The sequence below is a fragment of the Ruditapes philippinarum genome, unplaced genomic scaffold (genome assembly GCF_026571515.1).
Source record: "Ruditapes philippinarum isolate M1 unplaced genomic scaffold, ASM2657151v2 ctg21889_1_1_1_1, whole genome shotgun sequence".
Classification (NCBI taxonomy): Eukaryota; Metazoa; Mollusca; class Bivalvia; order Venerida; family Veneridae; genus Ruditapes; species Ruditapes philippinarum.
In genome coordinates, this window is record NW_026861768.1 from 10331 (window position 1) to 32199 (window position 21869).

The following is a 21869-nucleotide window of genomic DNA, read 5'->3' on the forward strand; positions in this document are numbered from 1 at the left end:
AAACTTTTACCGTTATGGCTTAACGGTGCACTTCCCGTCATAATAGATAAGTCAATCAGTTGCGAAAATGTTCGATAAAAGTCTTGCTTCAATATATGTTATTTGTATTTATAGACTCGTCTTGAAAAATATCTATCTATAAAAATATATTTGACAGTCATATACTAGAGAAAATATCAATATTATTCAATATATTTCTAAAATATATCCTGCATTTATAAACGATGCAAACGTATCTAACTACCTTGAAATAAAGTTTTTAGTCTAGATCTGCCATCGAACATCGAATCTCAATGAATTATGTTTTAAATATGTGCATTCATACAATATATCCTAAAATGGACCGTTAACTGATTATTATACAAATTAGCCGTACTATGACAAAACCAACATAATACGTTTGCGACCAGCATAGATCAGTTTCTCTTGTAAACCCTATAAGGCCTCAACAGAAGGTAGGATTTTGAAGTACAACACCAATTAAAACTAAGATGTACCAGCAAATCTTAATGTGTTAAAGTTACTATTTCTTGAATTCGTAAACCTTAAGTCTAGATGTAAGGGATAGGACATGTTCTAATTTGAAAATCTTGTCGTACAGATTTCTACAGACCTCCCACAATGACAAGCAACATATTACCAAATTATCTCCTAATAATTGGTGTAATGAATAAAACTCCTGAACAATTAGGGGTAAAAGGTAAACATAGTAGTAAAATGGGGTAAAAATGATGTTGAAAAAATCTTCAGAAGAACCATAGTTGTGGTAGGTTCGAATCCCAAATTATTGCGAAAATGATTATGTCCCCGTATTGAACTCAGTCAGGGATGTAGTTTGTAGGCGGCCGGATACCTCAGTAAGTAGAGCCGCAGTACGGTATTCCGAGGGTCCCAGAATCGATTCTCGGTCAGGCTGCACATTAAAAAAAATTATATAAAAAAAATGAAAAAAAAAAATTGTAGGTGCTTTAATCATTACTCATGGAGAAAAAAAATTATTTAGTGAGTAGTAAAGTATGTAAGGGATCAATTGGGAGGGAACTTTATGTTAGGGAAACCTCAGATGATTCCTACAATGCAGAATAACAGTCTGAATGCAAGTGTTGAATTGCTTTGAAAATTGGACATCTTATCTCTAATTCGTGTTGTACAACTAAATCCTACCGTCTGTTGAGGTCTTAAGCGAACAGCAAGGATCCTGATCAGACTGCGAAGACAAATATTTGGAAACGCTTCTTGGTGCATAAAATACATATTTTTGGACAAAAATAAATTTTAGTTTTTTTTTAACACAAGATTCTCTCTAGGGGATAGCTGAAAACTATATCAGTTAAACGACCAGAAATAATTCGATGCATGTAAAATATTGTAATCTTTCATCACGATTTAAAAAATTTCGCACAAAACTAAAATAGCCGTTTTGATTAAAATTACATTGTCTCTATTCTATATAGGTCAGTTTTCTAATCAGTTTTCTGAAATACTTCTAGTTTTATTTATTAAAGAATGGTGTAATATTATCTTCTATGATATTAATGAAACGGAAACAATTGTACCGGAAATAATTATAATATTGTGTCAATTTCATTCGAAATGAATGTGATACGAACTTTATTTATTACAGCAATTCCTCATATAGTATTTATTTGAGCAGACGGTATTACTAGCAGACGACACATTGATGAATATAGTTAATATTTCACAACTTCATGCGAATATAGGAGAATTATTGGAACATTGTCTTTAGATAAGCCTGCATGGTTTCACAATTTATCAAGCATGGATTGAAATAAAAACAAATACGTGCAAAAATTGAAACTGAAGGAATAAAACTTTCTTTCTGATCCCGATCAATATATTAATTAAAACATCAAATTTAAAGGTGGTCGAGTGGTTAAGGTGTCTACTTCTTAGCACAGGAATCGTGGGTTCGAGTCTTGAAAGGGTCATGAAAATAAGTACTGGTTAAATCCGGAAAATGAACTCGAGAAAGGTCCAAACAAGCTACACTTCTTCACAATCGATTTGGAAATTACAAAAAAAGATGTTGAAATTAATTGCATTTTCCTTAGATAGTGGTCAATTGAATTAGAAAATATTTTATACGATGTTCAGACTGGGTAGGAATATCTTTTGGCAATAAATTACGGAAACAGAAAATTCAATACTTTCCCATGATCGTTGAATAATTTTACTGATAAAAACGTAACAAGGCCTGTGTGATCACTCTTTGATTTGAGATAATTTTACGTTTGATGAATAAAAAACTTCTGGAATAGAGATATCCATTGACAGCAACGGAAACAAAAAATAAGTATATAAAATTTCAGATTCTGATTTCTAATTTTAAATGTTATTTATACTTATGTTAACAAATAAGATCTTTGCTCTTTTCCATGTTATCTTATTGTTTTGTATTGAGTTTATTCCAGTTTTATATCCTTACTGATGCTCAAATAGGGGAAAAACGAATCTCTGATTTAATGAGATTGATTTATTCTATTTCATATCAAAAGCGTTTTTGGATGGACATTTTAAATATTTTGAATATTTTTAACCATTTTGATCATTTTTACAGTTGCTGTCATTAATGGCTGCTAACAAATTAGTTATCAACTAGGTAGGTTTTTGCAACATTTTTTGCCGTTTTGAACTTTCTTTAGGGATTCTGTTTCTATCTATTTTAATAAAAAAAACATCAGCGACATAATTCAAGTGCTTGGTTATGAATATCTATTTCAAATAAAGCCATTTTTTACTGATCTTTCATTTTATTAATGGGTATTTACGTCAAAAAAAAGGCAAAACTGAAAATGTTGTTGGCTCAGTTTGATTAAAATTGTTCATGACCTTAGTGGTAAATGTAAACCGTCAAACCGAGCCTCAAACCTTTTCAATTTGCTATTTTCGGCATTCTTTAGGGATCCATTTTTTCGATACATTTTTCAGTGCATTTTCAGTATCATTCTCCAACAACATTGATGTTATATTGTATTTAAACGTCATCAGCCCTGGTATTTTTCAAAAGCCTCCGACGTAATCATCATTTCTTTACAGATATATCTACACAATCTTCGATGCACGTGTATGTTGCTCTTTGGGGAGATTTGTTTTCGAATCTCATTTGTCAAGACTTCTTGTATGATAATTGGTGTGTTCTGTTATAAGATAATATATGTCAATTCTTGTTGCAATTCTCATCTGATGAAAGAATGGCCACAATATGTGTTTTAGTACAGTTTAAAATTAACCTATATTTCAAACACAGGAAAAATGGGAATCCCCTGAGAGCACTAAAAACAGAAGCAAAAAGGTGAACATTTGCAGACTCGGTTTGATCGGGCCTATTGACAAGAGATGACGAAAGCATCTCCTCTCAAGCCCCAATCTTAAACAGTATTTAATGAATCAATGATACAAAACAAAAACATAAGAAATCTTTAGGCCAGAATTTCAGCATAAACTATTGTGACGAACTATTATTTCATTGGATCTTAAATTTGTGGATTGATTTTTTCATGATAACACAAATAATAGTGCCCCACGAATGATAATGTTTCTGCAGTAGTCCCAAGTCCCAGTAGTCGTTCTCTTTTATAATCATTAGTCAAGTAATTGTGGTTTTGTAATTTTGTATATAAGACAAAATGCCAGTTTGTTTTACGTTTTTCTACTTTTATACCACATTGTTTTAAATTCAATGCTGCTTTCTTCTAAATGCTCTAATCTATTCAGGGGGATAATGGTGTCAATTTCTGAGGGAAGGAACGATAGTTCGGTAGATATATCTTAATATTTTTATAACAAAGCTAAGTTTATGCATTGAATTAGATATTTGTTATTTTGTTAAAACTCTCGTTAAAGAGCAAATCATTTCATAGGTCAGACTTTTTGGCATTTTCCGTTTGTTTAGCAACTAAATGCCGGCTGGGTTCTTTTTTTTAATCACACAGCTAACATTTGCTTTAAACTGAATAAGTTTGTTTATACATAGACTAGTAAAGTACTTTTCATGTCAGATTTCTAAATAATTATATCTACTTTTCATAGAAGCAAATGGATTGCCTTTGCAAAATAAAATACAAAAACTAAACAAAGACGGAAGGCGGCCAATGAAATAAACAAGAAACAACACTAACTTAAACACAGATACTTTTTATAATGTTTTTCTTTGAGTTAGCTTAATAGCTTGGGAATACACATGTGGCAAAAGTCGTTACAATCCAATCAAAAAGCGTTCACTCTCTCGGTTATCTAAACAACATGCTCAGCTTGGCCAAATCGTATAATTGTTATTACAAACTAAGCAAACTGTCGGTTATTCAAAATGGTCATAATTTACATTTTTTATAATAACATCTTTTATTTCTTTTTTTTTGTTTTGAGTCTTCAAACATTTCTTGTACATTACGCATGCGTCAAATGATGGCACACTAATTACTAATTATAGGACACGACTGGCATTGTTTCAATAACGCCCGTCATTGTTTCTTTATTCAAAATATTTCACCCTATCTACTCAAACTATCATGTCTGAATCATTACCATGGTTGTTTTGGACATTATCTGAAAGCTTTCCGTCATCTTTTGAAAATGTTCTGATTGTATCTAAGTTTGTTATTTCTAGTACGCACGTATTGTCCATTGTTAAATAAACAAGCTCTTCTGTCATTGTTTGATGTTTTCTTCAATGGCAATTTCACTTAAACATGAATAAATGCCACTGTTAATAATTGTACTATCCTTTGTTTTAATAAGAGTACAAAAACATTCTTCTTTGATGTTACAGTCAAAGATATAAGAAGAAACATGAATGTTCCAAAAAAAGCAATGATTGTCTCATGGGAATTTTATGTTCCTAAAATAGCTTATTTCTTTATATGCAGAAGAAAACGTCGTCATGTGGTAAAAAGTAGAAACACTTTGTTTTACTTATAATTTTGTAAGACAAACCATATAAAATCAGTTAAGATATTGAGTAATAATTTACACAAATACTATTATAACTAATGACATGTCTTGAACGTGTTAACAGTTGAAGCAGTTTTTTTGGAGGACAAAAATTAATTAAACTTAGTTTGGATAAGTGAATCAGAACATATTAAGAAGAAACTAAACTTAATGTAGGTATCTCAGCCAGCACATATATAACTAGTTATAAAGATTTTTGACAGGTTATATTTTTCGCGTATATAACCCGAGTCGTTAGGAGAGAGTTATATTTCAAACACAACCGTTTATAAACCGTCATATAACCTGAAAAGAATCTTTATAATGGGTTGAAAATAAAGCAAAGTTTCTTTTTTAGAGATAAAATGAAATGTCTTTATAAAATTACATCAGTCTTGTATAAAACTATACAATCGACACGATTATCCAATTAAAAACAATTTTAAAAGCGTGCAGTAAAATAAGAAAAATATACCCTAAAATTTGTTTAGATACATGAATCACCACATATGAAACGTAAAGGGCTAAATTAAGCGTAGATATCAGCACATAGAGAAAATGAAAGACTCTGAGTATGGACCCTCCAACCCAAGCTCTGTAAGGCATATATTCTTTCTGCCAAAAGACATCGGATCAATCATGCGTTAATGAACTGGTAAACTATAAAATTGGCAGTGTAATCACCTATTACATATACATGTACAAAACTCATCAAATTAAAAATTGTCAGACATATATAGATAATTGATAATGAGAACGTTCGATCAATTTCCCGACAGGTTGCCATAGACACAGACTTCAAGGAGCTCTCATGGAAATGTGATAGTTGAGATGTATGGAATATAGATTACTTACAGGCTCTTACAGTATAGTATTTGCAAAATTTAGATTTATAATATGTTTGAATGCATAGATCCCTGACCTATCTAATTCTTATCATCAGATTAGTGGATAAAATAACACTTTCACCACAACCTAATTGTTAACAAAAGAGCACATGTCAATGTTTTTGGTTAATTCTATTGTTATTCAAATAGAAGGCCAGAGTAGGGATCTATCAATGGAAGAAACTCCACCGAGGTTCAAAGGCCTAAAACATATTTATTATTTCTTTCAAAGATCTGCTGGGGCACTTAAGATAGAAATATATGCAAAAGATAATAATAAATGTTCTCAGAATTGAATTGCAAATCATGTTTTGTGCTATTCTTAGCCTGATTTGAGTGGAAAGCGTTGCAACGCTTTTCAGTTTTGGGTCATTTCTCACCATTAGAATAACCATTCTGGAATAACGGAGTTTGCACACAAGTTATTGGTCAAGATCTATATCAAATGGAATAATATCTCGAAAAAATATTTCCAGCCAAAAAAACCCTAGGTGGAGTCTCTTTAATAGATGAAAAATTAAAATAAGAAAGAAAAAAAAAAAAAAATGTTGTTTTTTTTAGATTTGTAAGATTATAAAGGCTCAATTTTCAATTTTTAATGTTCCCGTTATCTTGTGTGAACAGCAAAGCACTCAGCGTTCCAATCAAACATCTAAAGTCACGCTAGGCCTCAAAAATGATTTGATTTTTCTCTCTGTATAAAGGACAAATGCTTTATATAATGTTGTGATAATAGAATTACATAAAGGTAGCAAAATGTAAAAAATGTTATTTGACTTCTCTAGAACATACTAAATCACTATAACGCAAAAGAAAGCAAACAAGGACTCAGCTATATGGCAAATGGGTATTTTTGGAAACTGTAACAGGAAATATGATAAACAAGATTAACAAGGAAAGGCGGCGTTCAATGAAGGCAAACCCTAAACGACCCACCAACAAGGACCAGCGGCAAGGAGCCAAATAGGACCCCAAACAAAAACAGGACAGGGCATAAGGCAGAGCACGGACTGAATAATCACTTTAATAATACATAAAAGGAAATAATAGTAACCGACAAGGAAATCAAATACAATTGATTGATTAATCGGTCCACAAAGTAAATGGCACAGGGGAACACAAAAAGATAAGATGGTTTTGCAAAAATTATTATAAAAGCATGTGTTCTTTTAAATTGGATCTTTACATAACACCATTTCTTAACCTTTCTCATGGATTAAGAGAAAAAGTATTACATAATGAAAAAACAACACATAATGCTCTTTAATTACCTTTAGTAGCCTAATATATCGAGAAAATAGAAGATGTCTGTAGACTATTTTCGGAGACTTATGATACAAAAATATTTACAGATAATAATAAATTTATGTGAGACAACACCTTTATTGTCAGACTGCAATATTGTTATTATCATCCTCTCATAATGTTGTCAGAAACGCAGTTATAGCGTGGTTCTGTCTGTCTAAGAAACAGCTAAATTATGTTAAGGCGTAAGTTCGACTATTTGCCCGACACGTAATATATTTTTGTGTCCGCATATAAAATTCCATAGACAGTTTTCCCCCAAATTTTATAAAAAGGAAAGTTTCGTCGAAGCATACGTAAATTGTATTATACTGACAAGTTAATTAAATCTAAACTGTTACGAAAATTTCCTACCATTGACCATTAATGTTGAAAATTTAACTAAGTCGATAAACAGGAAGTGGAAGAGTGACAGACCTGAAATCGAATCCCACGATATGGGACCACGTGTCAATGCTGTATGCCAATAAGTAAAATATATTGTATGAGTGTGCAAAACAGCTTTCATTCTGATAATTATTTTAAATAAATTATGACAATTATTGTTTATAGAGCCATAAAAATCTTTGTACATTTTGCTTGAATGTCATAATCTCTGTGTTTGAAAAAAAACTTAATTATCTGTATTTCTTTTTCAAAACATAATACCTACAGAACACTCGTTCTAAGATTTGACAGACAAATTTTACATCAAAGGAAAGGTTTGTGTTCTTTAATCCTAAACAAATTTGTTATGTAATACGTAAGTTATAATTGTAGGTCTCCTGCAAGGCGTAATAAAAACACTATTATGGTACAATAAGTTTAAAAATTTATATCTGTATTTTGTGGTGATGACGGGACAATATTTTGAGTCTCTAATTACTTTTCAAACATAAGAATACAAGAAAACCTGATATTGGTAATTTTATCATATTAATGCGTCTGTGTGCCTTCGTTTCAAAACATTTAATTATATAATTACTTTTGATAATTTTGAACATGGTTTCTACAAGAATGATTTTTTTGATTGCTTTATTCCGCTCTTGACATGAAATATATAAAATATGTACTGTGTTCGTACTTAGTTTAGTTCAATGAATGAGATACTCTAATGATAAATTTGAACAAAATGCCTTAAAAGCAACCATAAGATTATGAACGCAAACTTTTCCTAGCTAGAGATAGAATGGACGTTGATTTGCGGAATAGTCAATTCACAAAGGAGCACCGGATGGGCACCCAGTAAAATAAAAACAATCAGTGGGTAATGCAAAAAGAAGAAGGACAACAAACAAAGAATGCTTGACAATCCCTTATAGGTGAATAAACTGCAACTGCATGTTCTGGAAGTTGATTACGTAGGAAAGTGTCATAATGTTTCGGCGACCCTGACAAATGCACCAAACACTTACCTTCTTTATTAAACTACTGCTCCACACCGCTCCTATGAGGTAATAAGCATTTAATCGAGTTTGGCAGTATCTGTGATCTCTGTCTAATCTTAATCTAGATGAACAGTCTTTGCATTGTAAATTATCTTTAGGCCGTCTGCACCTGGTCTGTTCTATCTTCCATTTTCAAAAGGCACGTGCTGTCCTCGCGTCAAATATTTGCCCACCTTTAAAGAAGCATTATAATTCTGCACGTTTGTAACACAGATTTTTATTGGATAACCGTGACGTTTATATTAACAGTAAACAAGGCTGCTGAAAAAGTATGAATTAATTTTCATTGTCATTAATGAAAGAAATTACATTATAAAATTTGTTATAACATCATTTGACAGGTTATATGGCTGTGTTTAAACAGTACTTTTTATAAAAAAAAGTTTTAGCTAGACCATATCTATAATCTATCATTGAATCGGAATAATAAATAATATATAGGTAAGCTGCTTAATGCTATTTTAAGTGTGTTATCTTTGACAAAAAATGTCAGTTTCATATTCTCAGATAAATCATATGTTGTTGTAGTTCTTTATTTCTTCTTTATAACGTCCTGCACTTAACATCAATGTTCTTTCCTTTATTCATAAATTCGAAAATAAAGTTTGAAATACTTTGCTGCCAGAATGAATTTCAATTACAGTAACTCTTTAAAGGATTTAATTTTCATTATAACATAAAGAAGACTTTTAAGGTTTTTGAAATAATAGAAATTGTTTTGGTTTTTTATCAAATTTCTTTATTACGTTCAATTATCGAATTTCTGATTTGTATGAAACAAAATTGTTAAATTGTCTGACGAAATTGTGTTATCAAATATCGCGGTAATCATTTTAAAATAATTTTGCTAAATATAAGATCGCTGTTTTATATTTCATATTTTTTATGCGGTTGTTAATTTCTCCAACAATTAAGGTGTCTTGACTTGATTTATTGGCGTACTTACGTCACATTTATCATTTATGTTTTATTGAAAGCAGACGACATGGGTAGCAGACGACACACTAATTAATGGATGTAATCATCTTTTCACATTTTTGTCTGAATATGATAGAGTAAATAATGGAAAGGATATACCACTTTTTTATTTATGGAAAACGGACGACTTTGTACAAATAGTACTAGTTACCGAGAGAGCTATATAAGTTGTTAATAAACCAAACTACAAATGCTGAATTAACAAAGACATCATTAATTATATAAAAACGAGCTCCTTTTAGCCATAGATTATACTATATGATATTTCTTTCTCCAACGCTCTAGCCATTTGTATAAACCACTTTGCTTCAGTTTATTGTTAAAGAGGAATCAGCTTTTAGTCGTTTACAATGATTGCCAAGTTCCGAAAAAGCGGTAATACAATCCGTCGTACTTGATCTTAATGGTATCATCTATTTCTCTCTTTTTGTAAGGATCATTGATATAAAATTCACCTGAGATATCAATAATCTTGAAACTGTCAACCTATTTAACCATAATAACCTTTATTTCAATGTGAAAAATTGCTTGACAATTTTTAGAAAACATGATAAACGAGATCAACAAGGAAAGGCGGAGTTCAATGAACGCAACCCCAAACACAACCAGCAGCAAAGACCAGCTGTCATTCGCCCAGGAGGACCCCAAACAAACACAGGACAGGACACAAGGCAAAGCACGGACAGGAAAAACTCTTTAATAATAAATAAAAGCAAATAGTAGTAACCGACAAAGAAAATCAAATGCAATTGATTAATTGATAGATTGATTGGAAAGTGTGTAGATCAAATATATATGTGGAGTTAGAATCGACACCTTAGAAAAATGTAATTGATACATGTTTTCAATAGCAGAATTTGACAAAAATGGATTTGGCAATCTTTGCAGTGTGAAGCAAATATAATCATTTCTGTATACGACTTTCACTGCTTAGAAGAATAAATAACAAATAAACACAGAAAAATTCATAGCTTTTTATATTACAACAATATTTTTTTTTACATAAACACATGTCGGCGACAGCGGCGCACTCCAAATTGTTATTGACGTCAACTGTACAACTTGTGCTTCATCGTAACGCAGTCAAAGACCGTTACTGCTTCTCACAGTAATGTCCATCACTAAATTTCTTGTCCCACTTTAACACTTTAAATAAGTCTAATGATCGGAAAATTTTATGTTCTCTGTTCAACTGCAGATTTTTTAAAAATGTTTTGTAGGTGTCATTCCCGAATTTCACAAAAAAATATGATCTAATTTTTGCGTTTCCGTCATTTTCACGTTGTAAACAATAACGGCGTCTGTCTATTCTTGCGATATCAACAAAAATAAACGGAAATGACCTACAATATTTTCAAGACTTACTTAATTGACATCATAGAAGAAACATACGATGTTTGGCGGGTTTTCTACGTTAATTATTTGTTTTTTTTATAAAAAAGAAATTACGATCACTAACTGCGCTTTTCTACAGTGCGCCAGGTGCCGTGTATGTGCTTATTTAAAAACAGTATAAAATCATTATTTATTGACGCAGTTAACTGTTCCTAATAATATTCTATAAGGTGTGCTGATAAAATTTCACTACAATACACGTTGACGTTCAAGAGATATTTAAAAAGTCCACGAATTTTGGATAACCCCTCGAACATGTGACTTACGAATAATGTATTTAAACAATGTTGCTGTCGAACAATATTGCTTTAAAACAATGTTGCTAATATAGAATGATGCTTACGAACAACGTTGCTTAAGAACAATGTTGTTGACGAACACTGTTGCTGATGAACAGTTTATGATAACCAACAAGTTTGATTTAAAACAATGTTGCTTAGGAAATTAGGAGCATTGTTGCTTTCGAGCAATGTTGCTTATGAACAAGGTTACTTACGACCAATATCCCTTTTGAACAATGTTGCATACGAAAAACCTTTCTTACTAACAATGCTGTTGATGAGCACATTTGTTTAAGAACAATGTTGCAAACGAACAACGTTTCTTACTGACAATGTTTTGGACGAACACAGTTGTTTAAGAACAATGTTGCTTGCAAACATCGACAATGTTGCTTACGGACACTGTTTTGTTTTGAATACTATGTACAAATACAACAGATCTCACAATACACGAGATATCATACGAAAGAGATAGCCTTAAAATGATGTGATAAATATCTAAGGAAATAATCAATAAAACAAAATAAGTCACGTGTTTTGACTCGCTGAAAGTATATAATTATAGTTGAAAAATAATATCTCGTTCTCCAGTCAAATCGGTTATTATCAAAATAAGAAAAACATAATAAGGCATTGTAAATATATCTTATAGTGTAAACTAAGAGTTTTGCAATGTCTCTCAAGAAGGGCAAAGTTGTTACGGCATGTCAAACTTTAGAAAAAACGTCTGCAAAATTTTCCCTTCATGTTTTGATTTTACTACAGAGAAATTTTATATCATAATTCATCCCTTGTATACATAAAGGAGTGTTAACTTGAATATAATTGGAAAAAATAGTTTTATATGAGAAATAATGTCTCATCTCCATAGATACAAATTTTAATTGGGAAGATTGTTTCGAAATAAGTTTGATATTGATAAAAGAAGCAAAGCAATGCCTTATCAGCTTATATACTTTCTAGGAAAGTTTCACGTTCTAAAGCAATGAAAGACAATTTCAAACAAATTTTAAAATAGCAAAAACACATACACATCTTTCTTGCTAATTATGATAAGAGAAATCAATAAAACGTTTGTCTAGGCTCGTTAGGCTTTATTCAGGGATTCTGTTTTTGTCTATTTTATGAAGGCATGTAGAGTACTGACCCCTGAAGTATCCCTTTCCCTTTTGAAAATTAAGAATAAGTAGTGGGTTGCAAAAGAAAATTCCCTTGTCTCTTTAAATCCCTTATGGACCCGTTTTATTTTTTAATATTGCACACATTACGTGCCCCTTTTCTCCTTTTCACCGCCCTTATGTCCACTCTCAGTTTTGGTTGGATGCCTAGTAGGTGCCCTGCTTTGGTGGCTTTGTTGTGTCGGGGACTGCGTCCTGTGAACGTTGCCTTTGCCTTGATCTTTATTCTCGTTTTTTTTTATATTCAATGAACAGAAAAATGTAATCAATGTTCAAACAAAAGTACAGACCTGCTTATACTTATAAAAATAATAAGTCTTATAAGTTGTTTATAAATCAGAATACTTGAGATATGGCATTTATATGGAACAGTATTACAGTTTAATCTTTCGTGCTTTATTTCTGTTCTACTTTCTGCTTAAAGGCACATTAAGCCTCCAAAATTAAATACGACTCTTTTTTGTTCTCTGAAAAAATGCAAACCTGTGGTAAATCATTTTTTTGATATTGCTTAATGCTTATTACGTTACTGTAGGAATAAGGCGATTACATTAAAACAAGTTTTCATAAAAGTTATGAGTTGTGTCTTCCATACAAAATACTAAACTTCACTATAACTTAACTACTGGCTAAAACAATGGTTCAGCTTTGACCAATGCTTACCATATTGGAATCTAGAACAGTACTCTGAAATTAATAAAAATATTAGCATTTTGGAGGCTTAATAAGCCTAAACCAATTGCAAAAACAAGTTTAAAGTCAATAATGAACACATGCTATTTCAGTGTTTCTTGTGTTTTTGTTTTGTTCCTATTGACATACTGTTGCAATGGTGATATAAATTATCTTTTAATTGATATATTTATTAGAATATATGAGCCGCGTCAGGACAAATTCAACATAATGCGTTTGCGACCAGCATGAATCCAGACCAGCCTGCGCATCCACGCAGTCTGATCAGGATCCATGCTGTTCGCTATCAGTTTCTCTACTTGTAAGAGGGTTTGTAAGAGTCATTTCCTGAAAATATCATAACGTTATTTAAATTATCAACGGATCAACATTGTTTTAAAGTTGTTGCCCAGAGCCACTGAGTTAACAACATGACGTCGATAGGTGACGTTGAATTGCGAAGCATCGTGAAATTTTGTGTTACTCTGTAAAAGTCTTCCACAGAAACAATGAAAATGATCAATTATATAGGAAAATACAAGAAATGCAGTCCGGCTACAGTGTATAGATGGCATGCTCGTTTTAAAGAAGGAAGAATCTCGATCGAAGATGATCCTAGATGCGATGGGCAGTCTGTTGTTGCATGTTCAATTAAAGACTCGGTAAAAGACATGATAAATTGCGACAGAAGAACGACAGTTAGAGCTATTACAGATGAACTTTGCGTATCAGTTTCTACTGTACACGGAATACTAATAAGTGGATCAGCCGACACAGGAAATGCATCGAAATTGCAGGTGACTACGTTGAAAAGGTGCGACGATCGATGGACTTTAACGTCGCATAACGTTGCAAATGACGTCGGCGTGCTCCGGGTGTTTGTTATATGGTTATTTACTATTTTTATTATGTTTTAGTTTCTGTGTGTATGATGATGATATTTTCAGATACTGTACAGTATATATTGAAATAAATGCGTATATATTTATATTTACGCTAACCCGACTACAACGTGTGCTATAAAACAATTCTCAGAACTTCCCGAACAACCCTCGTAAGCGAACAGCATGGATCCTGATCAGAATGCGCGGATGCGCAGGCTGGTCTGGATCCATGCTGGTCGCAAAAGCATTATGTTGGTTTTGTAGTGGCGCGACTCATATGTTTTTTGTATAACTATTGTCAAATGGTCGTGTATTTTTCAAAATTTTAGTTACCACAACACAACAAAATTCCATTCCAAACTAGTGAGCATACGTATATTCCCGCATTTGTATCAAATTGTTTCATGTGTTTTCTTCATATTTCATATACAAATTAGTCGTTTTTTTGTTGTTTTTTTTTTAACACTCTAAATTACAAAAATTTCTATCTAATATGCTGCTACTGAGGTATGGAAAATGTTTATAAAGACATAGGTTGTATAAAAGCATAGCAAGTTCAATAATTTCCCAGGATCTTTGAATATTTATACTGATAAAAGACGTTTATTGGCCAATGTTATAGTGTTTTCTTTCTCGGTTATCTAAACAAAATACTTGTCAGAGATAATTACCCATACAATAATAATTATACGCCAGGTTTTACTGGGAAAACATATAGATCTAGTAACCTTTTTACTTCAAGTACTTGGCCTTCCTTTGCCGATGTATAGACATGCTGGCTTTGATTACAGACACTGTTACTTTTATTAACTTAACGTTTAAAGCTGCGGGATCGTGTCCCGATATTAACATTGTAATGGTTCATATGAAGATCTTTTTAGAGAACGGTGGTTCTAGCTAGGGTCACGATCATCCCAGAATTAATGCACGTGGCATATGACACCTTCCCCTACAAGTTAACAGGAATGTCACCAAATAAGCATAACAGTATAGGTAGTATGCTTCAAGTAATTCGAACCCCACAAGTTTTAATTTGATCTTGAAATACCCAAATAAATGTCATAAGTCTTGCTTTCAAAAACACTTTGGTTTATTTTATTGTTAAATATCATTAATGATCGCGTTTACACGTAAAATTTTCGTTCTGTCGCCCTTTATACGTGACACGTTGTGCTTTTGCTTGAGTAAATTGATAGATACGACAAATTGTATTTAGTTATCTGTTAAACCTGCGATAAGTTTTAATTTAGTGTCTTCACAGATTCAAGACATTCCGAACTTAAAAATAATGCGGATGTTACATCAAATGTTGTTTTATAAAAAAAAAGCCCGCAGTCAAGACCCTTAAAGGGCTTATAGTAGATAATGTATGCCAAAAAAACTCAGTCAAGGCTCTTTAATGGCTAATTTTAGATAATGTATTAAGGGCTAATTGTCTGTAAAATGTCATTGTCATTATCAATCTCGAAACCCTGATGTTATCATGTTCTCGGTCGTCTAAACTTTATCTAGGATATTTCCTTGTAGTCTCCATATCAATCTGTTATCTTTCTCCCTAGATGTATCTTCAAGATCTTTTGTTCACATGTTCTGTTTTTCTTTGCGTAAATGTTGCCTAGCAATCTACATTGTCAATATTCGGTACAGACTAAGCGTTATATTCTGTAAACTGATAATAAATGTCAAATCGTATTGTGAATATAAAAGTTACACATAGGTACAATTGATAAGAAAGTATCTGAATATAAACCTACTGTAGGTCACAACTAGGTACAGAGTCTTGTACCGTTGTACGCATATAATTTATATGCTTTTAATAAAAATAAATTGTACAAAATAGGTAATATTTTAAACAATGTTTGTTATGCAAAGGTAATGAAAACTGAAAACTGCAGCTTTGTTGCATTCTCATTTTATCTATTTATTTTTTTTCATTAACTAAATGTATCCGTTTTTAATTTAATTGACCATTTACAAAATTAAAAATCACAATAGATTCACTGGCGTGGGTGACCAAACACAGTAAAAGGTATATAATAAATAAAAATAAACTATAACACCTTAAAGGGATTTTTGTTGTTGTTGTTGTTGTTGTTGTTGTTTTTGCATTGCGCGACTGTACATTTTTTCCGAGATTTGTATATCAATTGATGAAGGTCTGGACTAATAACTTGTGAGCAAATAGTTTTATTTTTAGTTTATGCCGCCTCCGTGGTCGAGGGGTTAGAGTCGATGACTTCTAATCCAGCTACCTCTCTGGCGTGGGTTCGATCCCCGGGAGATGCTTTGGTAGTTTAGCGCGCAGGAAGGTAGTCTAGTACTGGTGTAACTCTCCAGGAACGATGGTTAGGACACTATCCGCCTATATGACTGAATTACATGTTGGGAAAAGGCGTAAAATGAAACAAACAAACACTTTTTAGTTTATTCCTTCTTTACCGAATAATCATTGTTATTATGCAAAATAACTCAAAAATTTTAAGTTACGTTTGCAATGTGTGAATTTCTTTCTTTGTGCACTTTTTAATATATCTTTTTTATAAGAATTAGCACGAATCTGGAGGCATGATGCTTTATTAAGAGCTTATTAAAGTTTAAATCTTATAGTAAATTTTCATTTTTATACCATTTTTATCCATATCTACTCATAAATTGGTGTGTAGTTACATTATTACTGTTATATGATGGTGCTTTTGGCATTCATTATATATTCCAATTGTAGATTACCAAACATAACATTCTTCAACTTCATGATCATCGTTAAACTTGTGTTCTTTAAGTTTAACTTAAGCATTTTTGTTTAAACCCGATTGTAAAAAAACGCTAATCCTTTTTGAACCACTCTTGAGACAACATCCTCGAACTAACCACTGATGACGTCATATGAGGAGACATGTTATCAATTAAGCAGCAGGATGCCATACGAGCCTAATTATCCACACATTCTGACCATGACCTTAACGGTAAGTTTACCATCTTCATATTTTCTTAATGCATGGTATCCCTAAAGTTTTGAAATTAAAAAATACAGCAACAAAGGTACTTATTGCACATTTTTAATATAAAAAAGTATTCAATGTTCTGGAACATTCATTACTAGAAACAGTTTCGATTAACGAATAGTATTCGGGATTCTGTCAGCAACTGATTTAAGATACGAGTTGAAGAGAAACATGTGCCGAGTTAGGGATCTAAAATCAAAGAAAAGAGGTCCGCAGACCAAACCATCTCCTCCGATACATAAGATATGGCAACCATCATCTAGTATCTATGACGTCATATTTGATCTTTACTTTGAATATGATATTAAATTGGCGGTGAAGATGATGAATCAATTATCTGTTTCCTTAGAAACTGATTCTTATCAGAACGATTTGTGGTAAACAGAGAAACTGACGAGGCACAATTTGTGAAAATAGTTTACATACAAGAAATAACTTAATATTTTAATAATGAATTTAAAAAAGATTTTTGGTTTGGATTTTTAACAAAGAATGGAATAAACACCTTGTGGTGATCTGGCATCTAATATACCCAATAAATCATATACAACTGATATAACAGACGCAGACAGAACGAATCTAACTAAGATGATATAAAAAAAGGAACTTATAGACAGGGCGGCTTTCAATGAACGCTTATTTTGTTATTGTTGTTTTTGTGGAGAGTTCTGTTTTTTTTTGTTGTAGTTTTTTCGCTGATTTTAATTTTTTTTCGTTTCGACGGTCAATCCTACGGTGGCACAGAGGTGACATGTGTGTGTGTGTTTTTTTTATTTATCTGGTGCGCAAGTGATACTTTTTCGAGGCCACGAGTTAGTTAGTCGTGCGCACGTGATAATTAAGTCTTGTGCATGAAATACTTTGTCGTGACCACGAGTTACTAAGTCGTGGGCACGTTGTAAGTAAGTCGTGGACACGATATACTATGTCGTGGCCACGAGTTACTAAGTCGTGCGCACGAGATAATTAAGTGGTTTCTATTATTATAATTTCAGCTTCCTTGTTTCTGATTGGACAAAGTTACTGAAGATATAAATTGGTAATGTGCATATTTTTTAGATTTAACAAGTGACTATTTTGATCGGTTGTTCTACTTATTTATTCAAATCCGTAAGTTTTGAACTTCATCAAACAAATTTTGATATATTTTTCAGTACTGTATCAATGTTTAATCAAAAATAAAGTTTCAATACACAAACAAATCTTGTTTAATCGCATTTTGGTTGGAAATTTGTACTTCAAGCATTCATAGTTTTGTGTTCTAAAAATGGTATCGACAAAGAAATTCAGTTTTGAAATAACTCTTTCTAAGTAAAAGCTATCATCAAGCATTTCAAGTTATTTAAAACTGTATTTCGTAATATGGCTAAAAATTAGCAAAACTCTAACCAACAGTTTCTGAAAGAAGAAATGATTCTTAATGACCTACAATATTCTGGCAACGTTTTCAAAATCTTTCTTTGCATGTTTATTCATGAGGTATATACATAGGAAATTGTTTTCCAAATTTCAGACATTGGCGCATTCGCGTTCCTGCTTTATGTGTTTATATAAGTTTAGTTTATCTGAAGATAAATTCACTTAGAACGAAGCACACCAGATACCAGAGCAGCAATCTTTCTTTCTTGTTATAGATTACAGACATAGAAAAACAGTTACCAAGGATGCATTTTGCATTGGAAATTTCAGTGATTTTATTGTATATAGGATATGCAGGGAGCAGGGAGTCACGAACACTGGAATTGCTTAGACAAAGGGTCCAGAGAATTGAGACAAGATTGTCGGAGGACATGGCTTTCATACGTGAAGAATTTTACAATGAGCTTAAGGATTTATCTGCAATAGATGTTGTTGGTGAAAGTGATGAAATGAATATAAACGAACGAAATATTGAAGGAAGCGAGTTTGAATTGGAATTGGACAAACTTGAGTCAGAGTTGGCAACTAAGTTCAAAGCACTTCAATATGGGCTTTTATCAGAAAAGCGAATCAGAAGGGAAATTCAGGAGGAAGTTCAAGCCATTAAAGAGAAGGATGCAGATATTTCCAAATCCATCAAAACTATGATTCAAAATTCAACAGCAAATATGAATAATATTATGACAATATTAGATTTCAAGAAAGAATTGTCAGAAGTTATAACTATTCTGAAAGATTTAAAAGAAACATTTTTGCGTCGTGAAAATTCTCGTTTTAAAACAGAATTTGCGTCTGGTTGTATGGAGCTTCTTTTGAATGGTCACGTGACTAGTGGCATATATACAGTGTTCCCTGAAACAATATGGCGACCATTGAAGGTTTTTTGTGACATGGAGACCGCTGGTGGAGGTTGGACGGTTTTTCAAAGGCGGGAAGACGGTTCCGAAAATTTCTTTAGAAAGTGGCTCGACTACTCATTCGGATTCGGGAATACTTCAGGTGAGTTTTGGTTGGGCAATGAGTTTGTATATCGCTTAACCCACGGAATACCACAAGAACTTAGGATAGAATTGGAGGATTTTGATAACCAGTATCGAGTTGCTAGCTATGGACTGTTTTCTATTGGAAGCGTCGACGAAGGTTACGAGCTATTCGTAAGTGATTTTGAGGGAGACGTTACTGATTCTTTTGGAAAAACCCACAATGGAAAGAAATTTTCAACTTTCGATAGAGGTCCATCAACTGGATGTTCTAAAAGTCATATGGGTGGATGGTGGTACGGCAGATGCCATGCCGTGAATATAAACGGACTTTATCTCCGGGGCGAGCACAAGTCTTATGCTGACGGAATCAATTGGCATGGTTGGCGTGGCCATCACTATTCCTTGAAAAGAACAGAAATGAAATTCAGACCTAAATAAATCAACAACATATTAGCACTCTTCATGACACAATTTGGATCAGACAATCTCAAAGCTGCTAATCACCAGAATGTAAACACTTTCGGAGATGAATTGTATTGTACAAAAAGTTGTTTTTCAAAATTCAATTACCTTTAGTACTGCCCATTGTTTTCTATTTTGGGGCACAACATTATTTTACTTAGGGACTGTATGCCCCTTTTCATGGAATGGCACGATCGTGTCACAAGGAAGTTCCAGGATGACAGCGAAAAACAGATCTGCGGATGTTCTAAATTCAAATGTTTACCATTTGTGCCGCTCTTAATTCAACATTAATACAACATTTTACCATTTTTATGTTTAAATGTTGAATTGTGTTTAAAGTGTATAAAGATATATATCCAAAATGCTTATATGAAACAAAAATGGCAATAAATTGCCTTAAAGCGACTGGCGCATGCACAAAGTCATTGCTTAACGGATAAAACCCTACTTAAATAGCAAAATAATATGTTCCGGAACATTTGACATTATATTATATGTTACAACTTTTTCGGGAATCAACCATATAATAATGGAACCAATATAATTTTACTGTTGACTGTTTTTATAAGAATACACGTATTACATAAGATATATATTTGAGCCGCGCCATGACAAAACCAACATTATGCGTTTGCGACCAGCATGGATCCAGACCAGCCTGCGCAGGATCCATGCTGTTCGCTTACAAACCTTATTACAAGTAGAGTAACTGACAGCGAACAGCATGGATCCTGATCAGACTGTGAGGCTGCGCAGGTTGATCTGGATCCATGCTGGTCGCAAACGCACTGTGTTGGTTTTGTCATGGCGCGGCTCATTTATACCCTTTAAGATGGTGCTAGAGGGCGTGTACGGTAGTTTGAAATTACCAATATCGTCTATAAAGCCTCAATCAAACCGAGTCAGCAACATTTTCTATTCTGCTATTTTGGACGTTCTTTAGGGATTATGACGTCACATCATTGGGATTACTTTAACAATTTTCTGGAAGAGGAAATGCACCCGGTTAGAACAGTCATTCAGATTTCATATCATGAAAGAACAGCAAGATAGTGACGTAAAAAAGTTGGGTTCAGTTATCATCGATAAAAACTCATCGATCTGAAATCATTGGCTATAGAGATCATAAGCTGTAAAGTTTCATTACTTATAAAATCCAAAGTTGTAATACTTTTATTTTCTTAACAAAATGTTCTTTCTAAGATATAACATATAATATATGTGAGCTCATATGCTTTGATTATCTTTGAATCAAAGTAAATGTTGTCTGTAACACAAGTTTTAAACAATACAATAGAGAAAAATAAAGAATCCCTAAAGAACGCACAAAACGGTAAATTGAAAATGTTGCAGTCTCGGTTTGATTGAGCCTGTTCATGGAGCAGGTTACCGTTCACGCCCACTAGCTACACCTATTTGTATAAATTAGGCATAGAAACATTTGTAACTTATAGGATTCATTTATGCAAATTATGTTGTTCAGAAATAACAGCATTTTAATTCATTGGCCGAATGAAAATTTCTTTCTGCTTAAAAGTATGACATTACACTTAAGCTTGTTATATTTCTCTTCCGTTTGAGTAATTTTCTTAAGGGTAACGGTGACCTTACGATATAAATGAAATATCGTGATGTCTAGCTCTACTTTGGACACAAGTTTGATTGTTCATCTGCCGAGGAATAACGTATAAGCGTAAGAAAATTTATATGGTTTGATGAAACAAATAAAAAAATCCAGTTAATAAGTGATATCCAAATTAAATTCAATTCTAATAAATGTCTAAAACTTTATCACCTTGTTAGCAAATCTGACTTTTCATAAACACTCGTATGCTACTTAATGTCGACTTTTATTTAGTTAGTTTAAACATATACAATTTCGGACAAAACTTCACAAAACATGCATGAAAAGGGATCAGAACCGAAATCTGATACTTATGTAGTTCTTATCCTAGTATTAATTTGCTAAATATTGGCAGTGTATATAAGGTAAAGATAAAGGTCTTGTTTATTATAGTGTCACCCCTACTGAAAGGGCCAGCC

At 32.6% G+C, this 21869-nt stretch overlaps 1 protein-coding gene across 1 annotated transcript; it reads left to right on the forward strand.

Moving 5' to 3' along the window:
* Positions 1 to 18522: 18522 nt before the first annotated feature.
* On the forward strand, positions 18523 to 21375 carry LOC132716749 (microfibril-associated glycoprotein 4-like). Its single transcript, XM_060700078.1, has one exon. It carries the CDS (start codon positions 18624 to 18626, stop codon positions 19797 to 19799), a length of 1176 nt encoding a protein of 391 aa, XP_060556061.1. The 5' UTR covers positions 18523 to 18623; the 3' UTR covers positions 19800 to 21375.
* The last annotated feature ends 494 nt before the right edge of the window (positions 21376 to 21869 follow it).

What these genes read in the sequence shown, in the direction of transcription:
- LOC132716749 (XM_060700078.1), top strand. Translation starts at nt 18,624, where the DNA reads ATGCATTTTGCATTGGAAATTTCAGTGATTTTATTGTATATAGGATAT.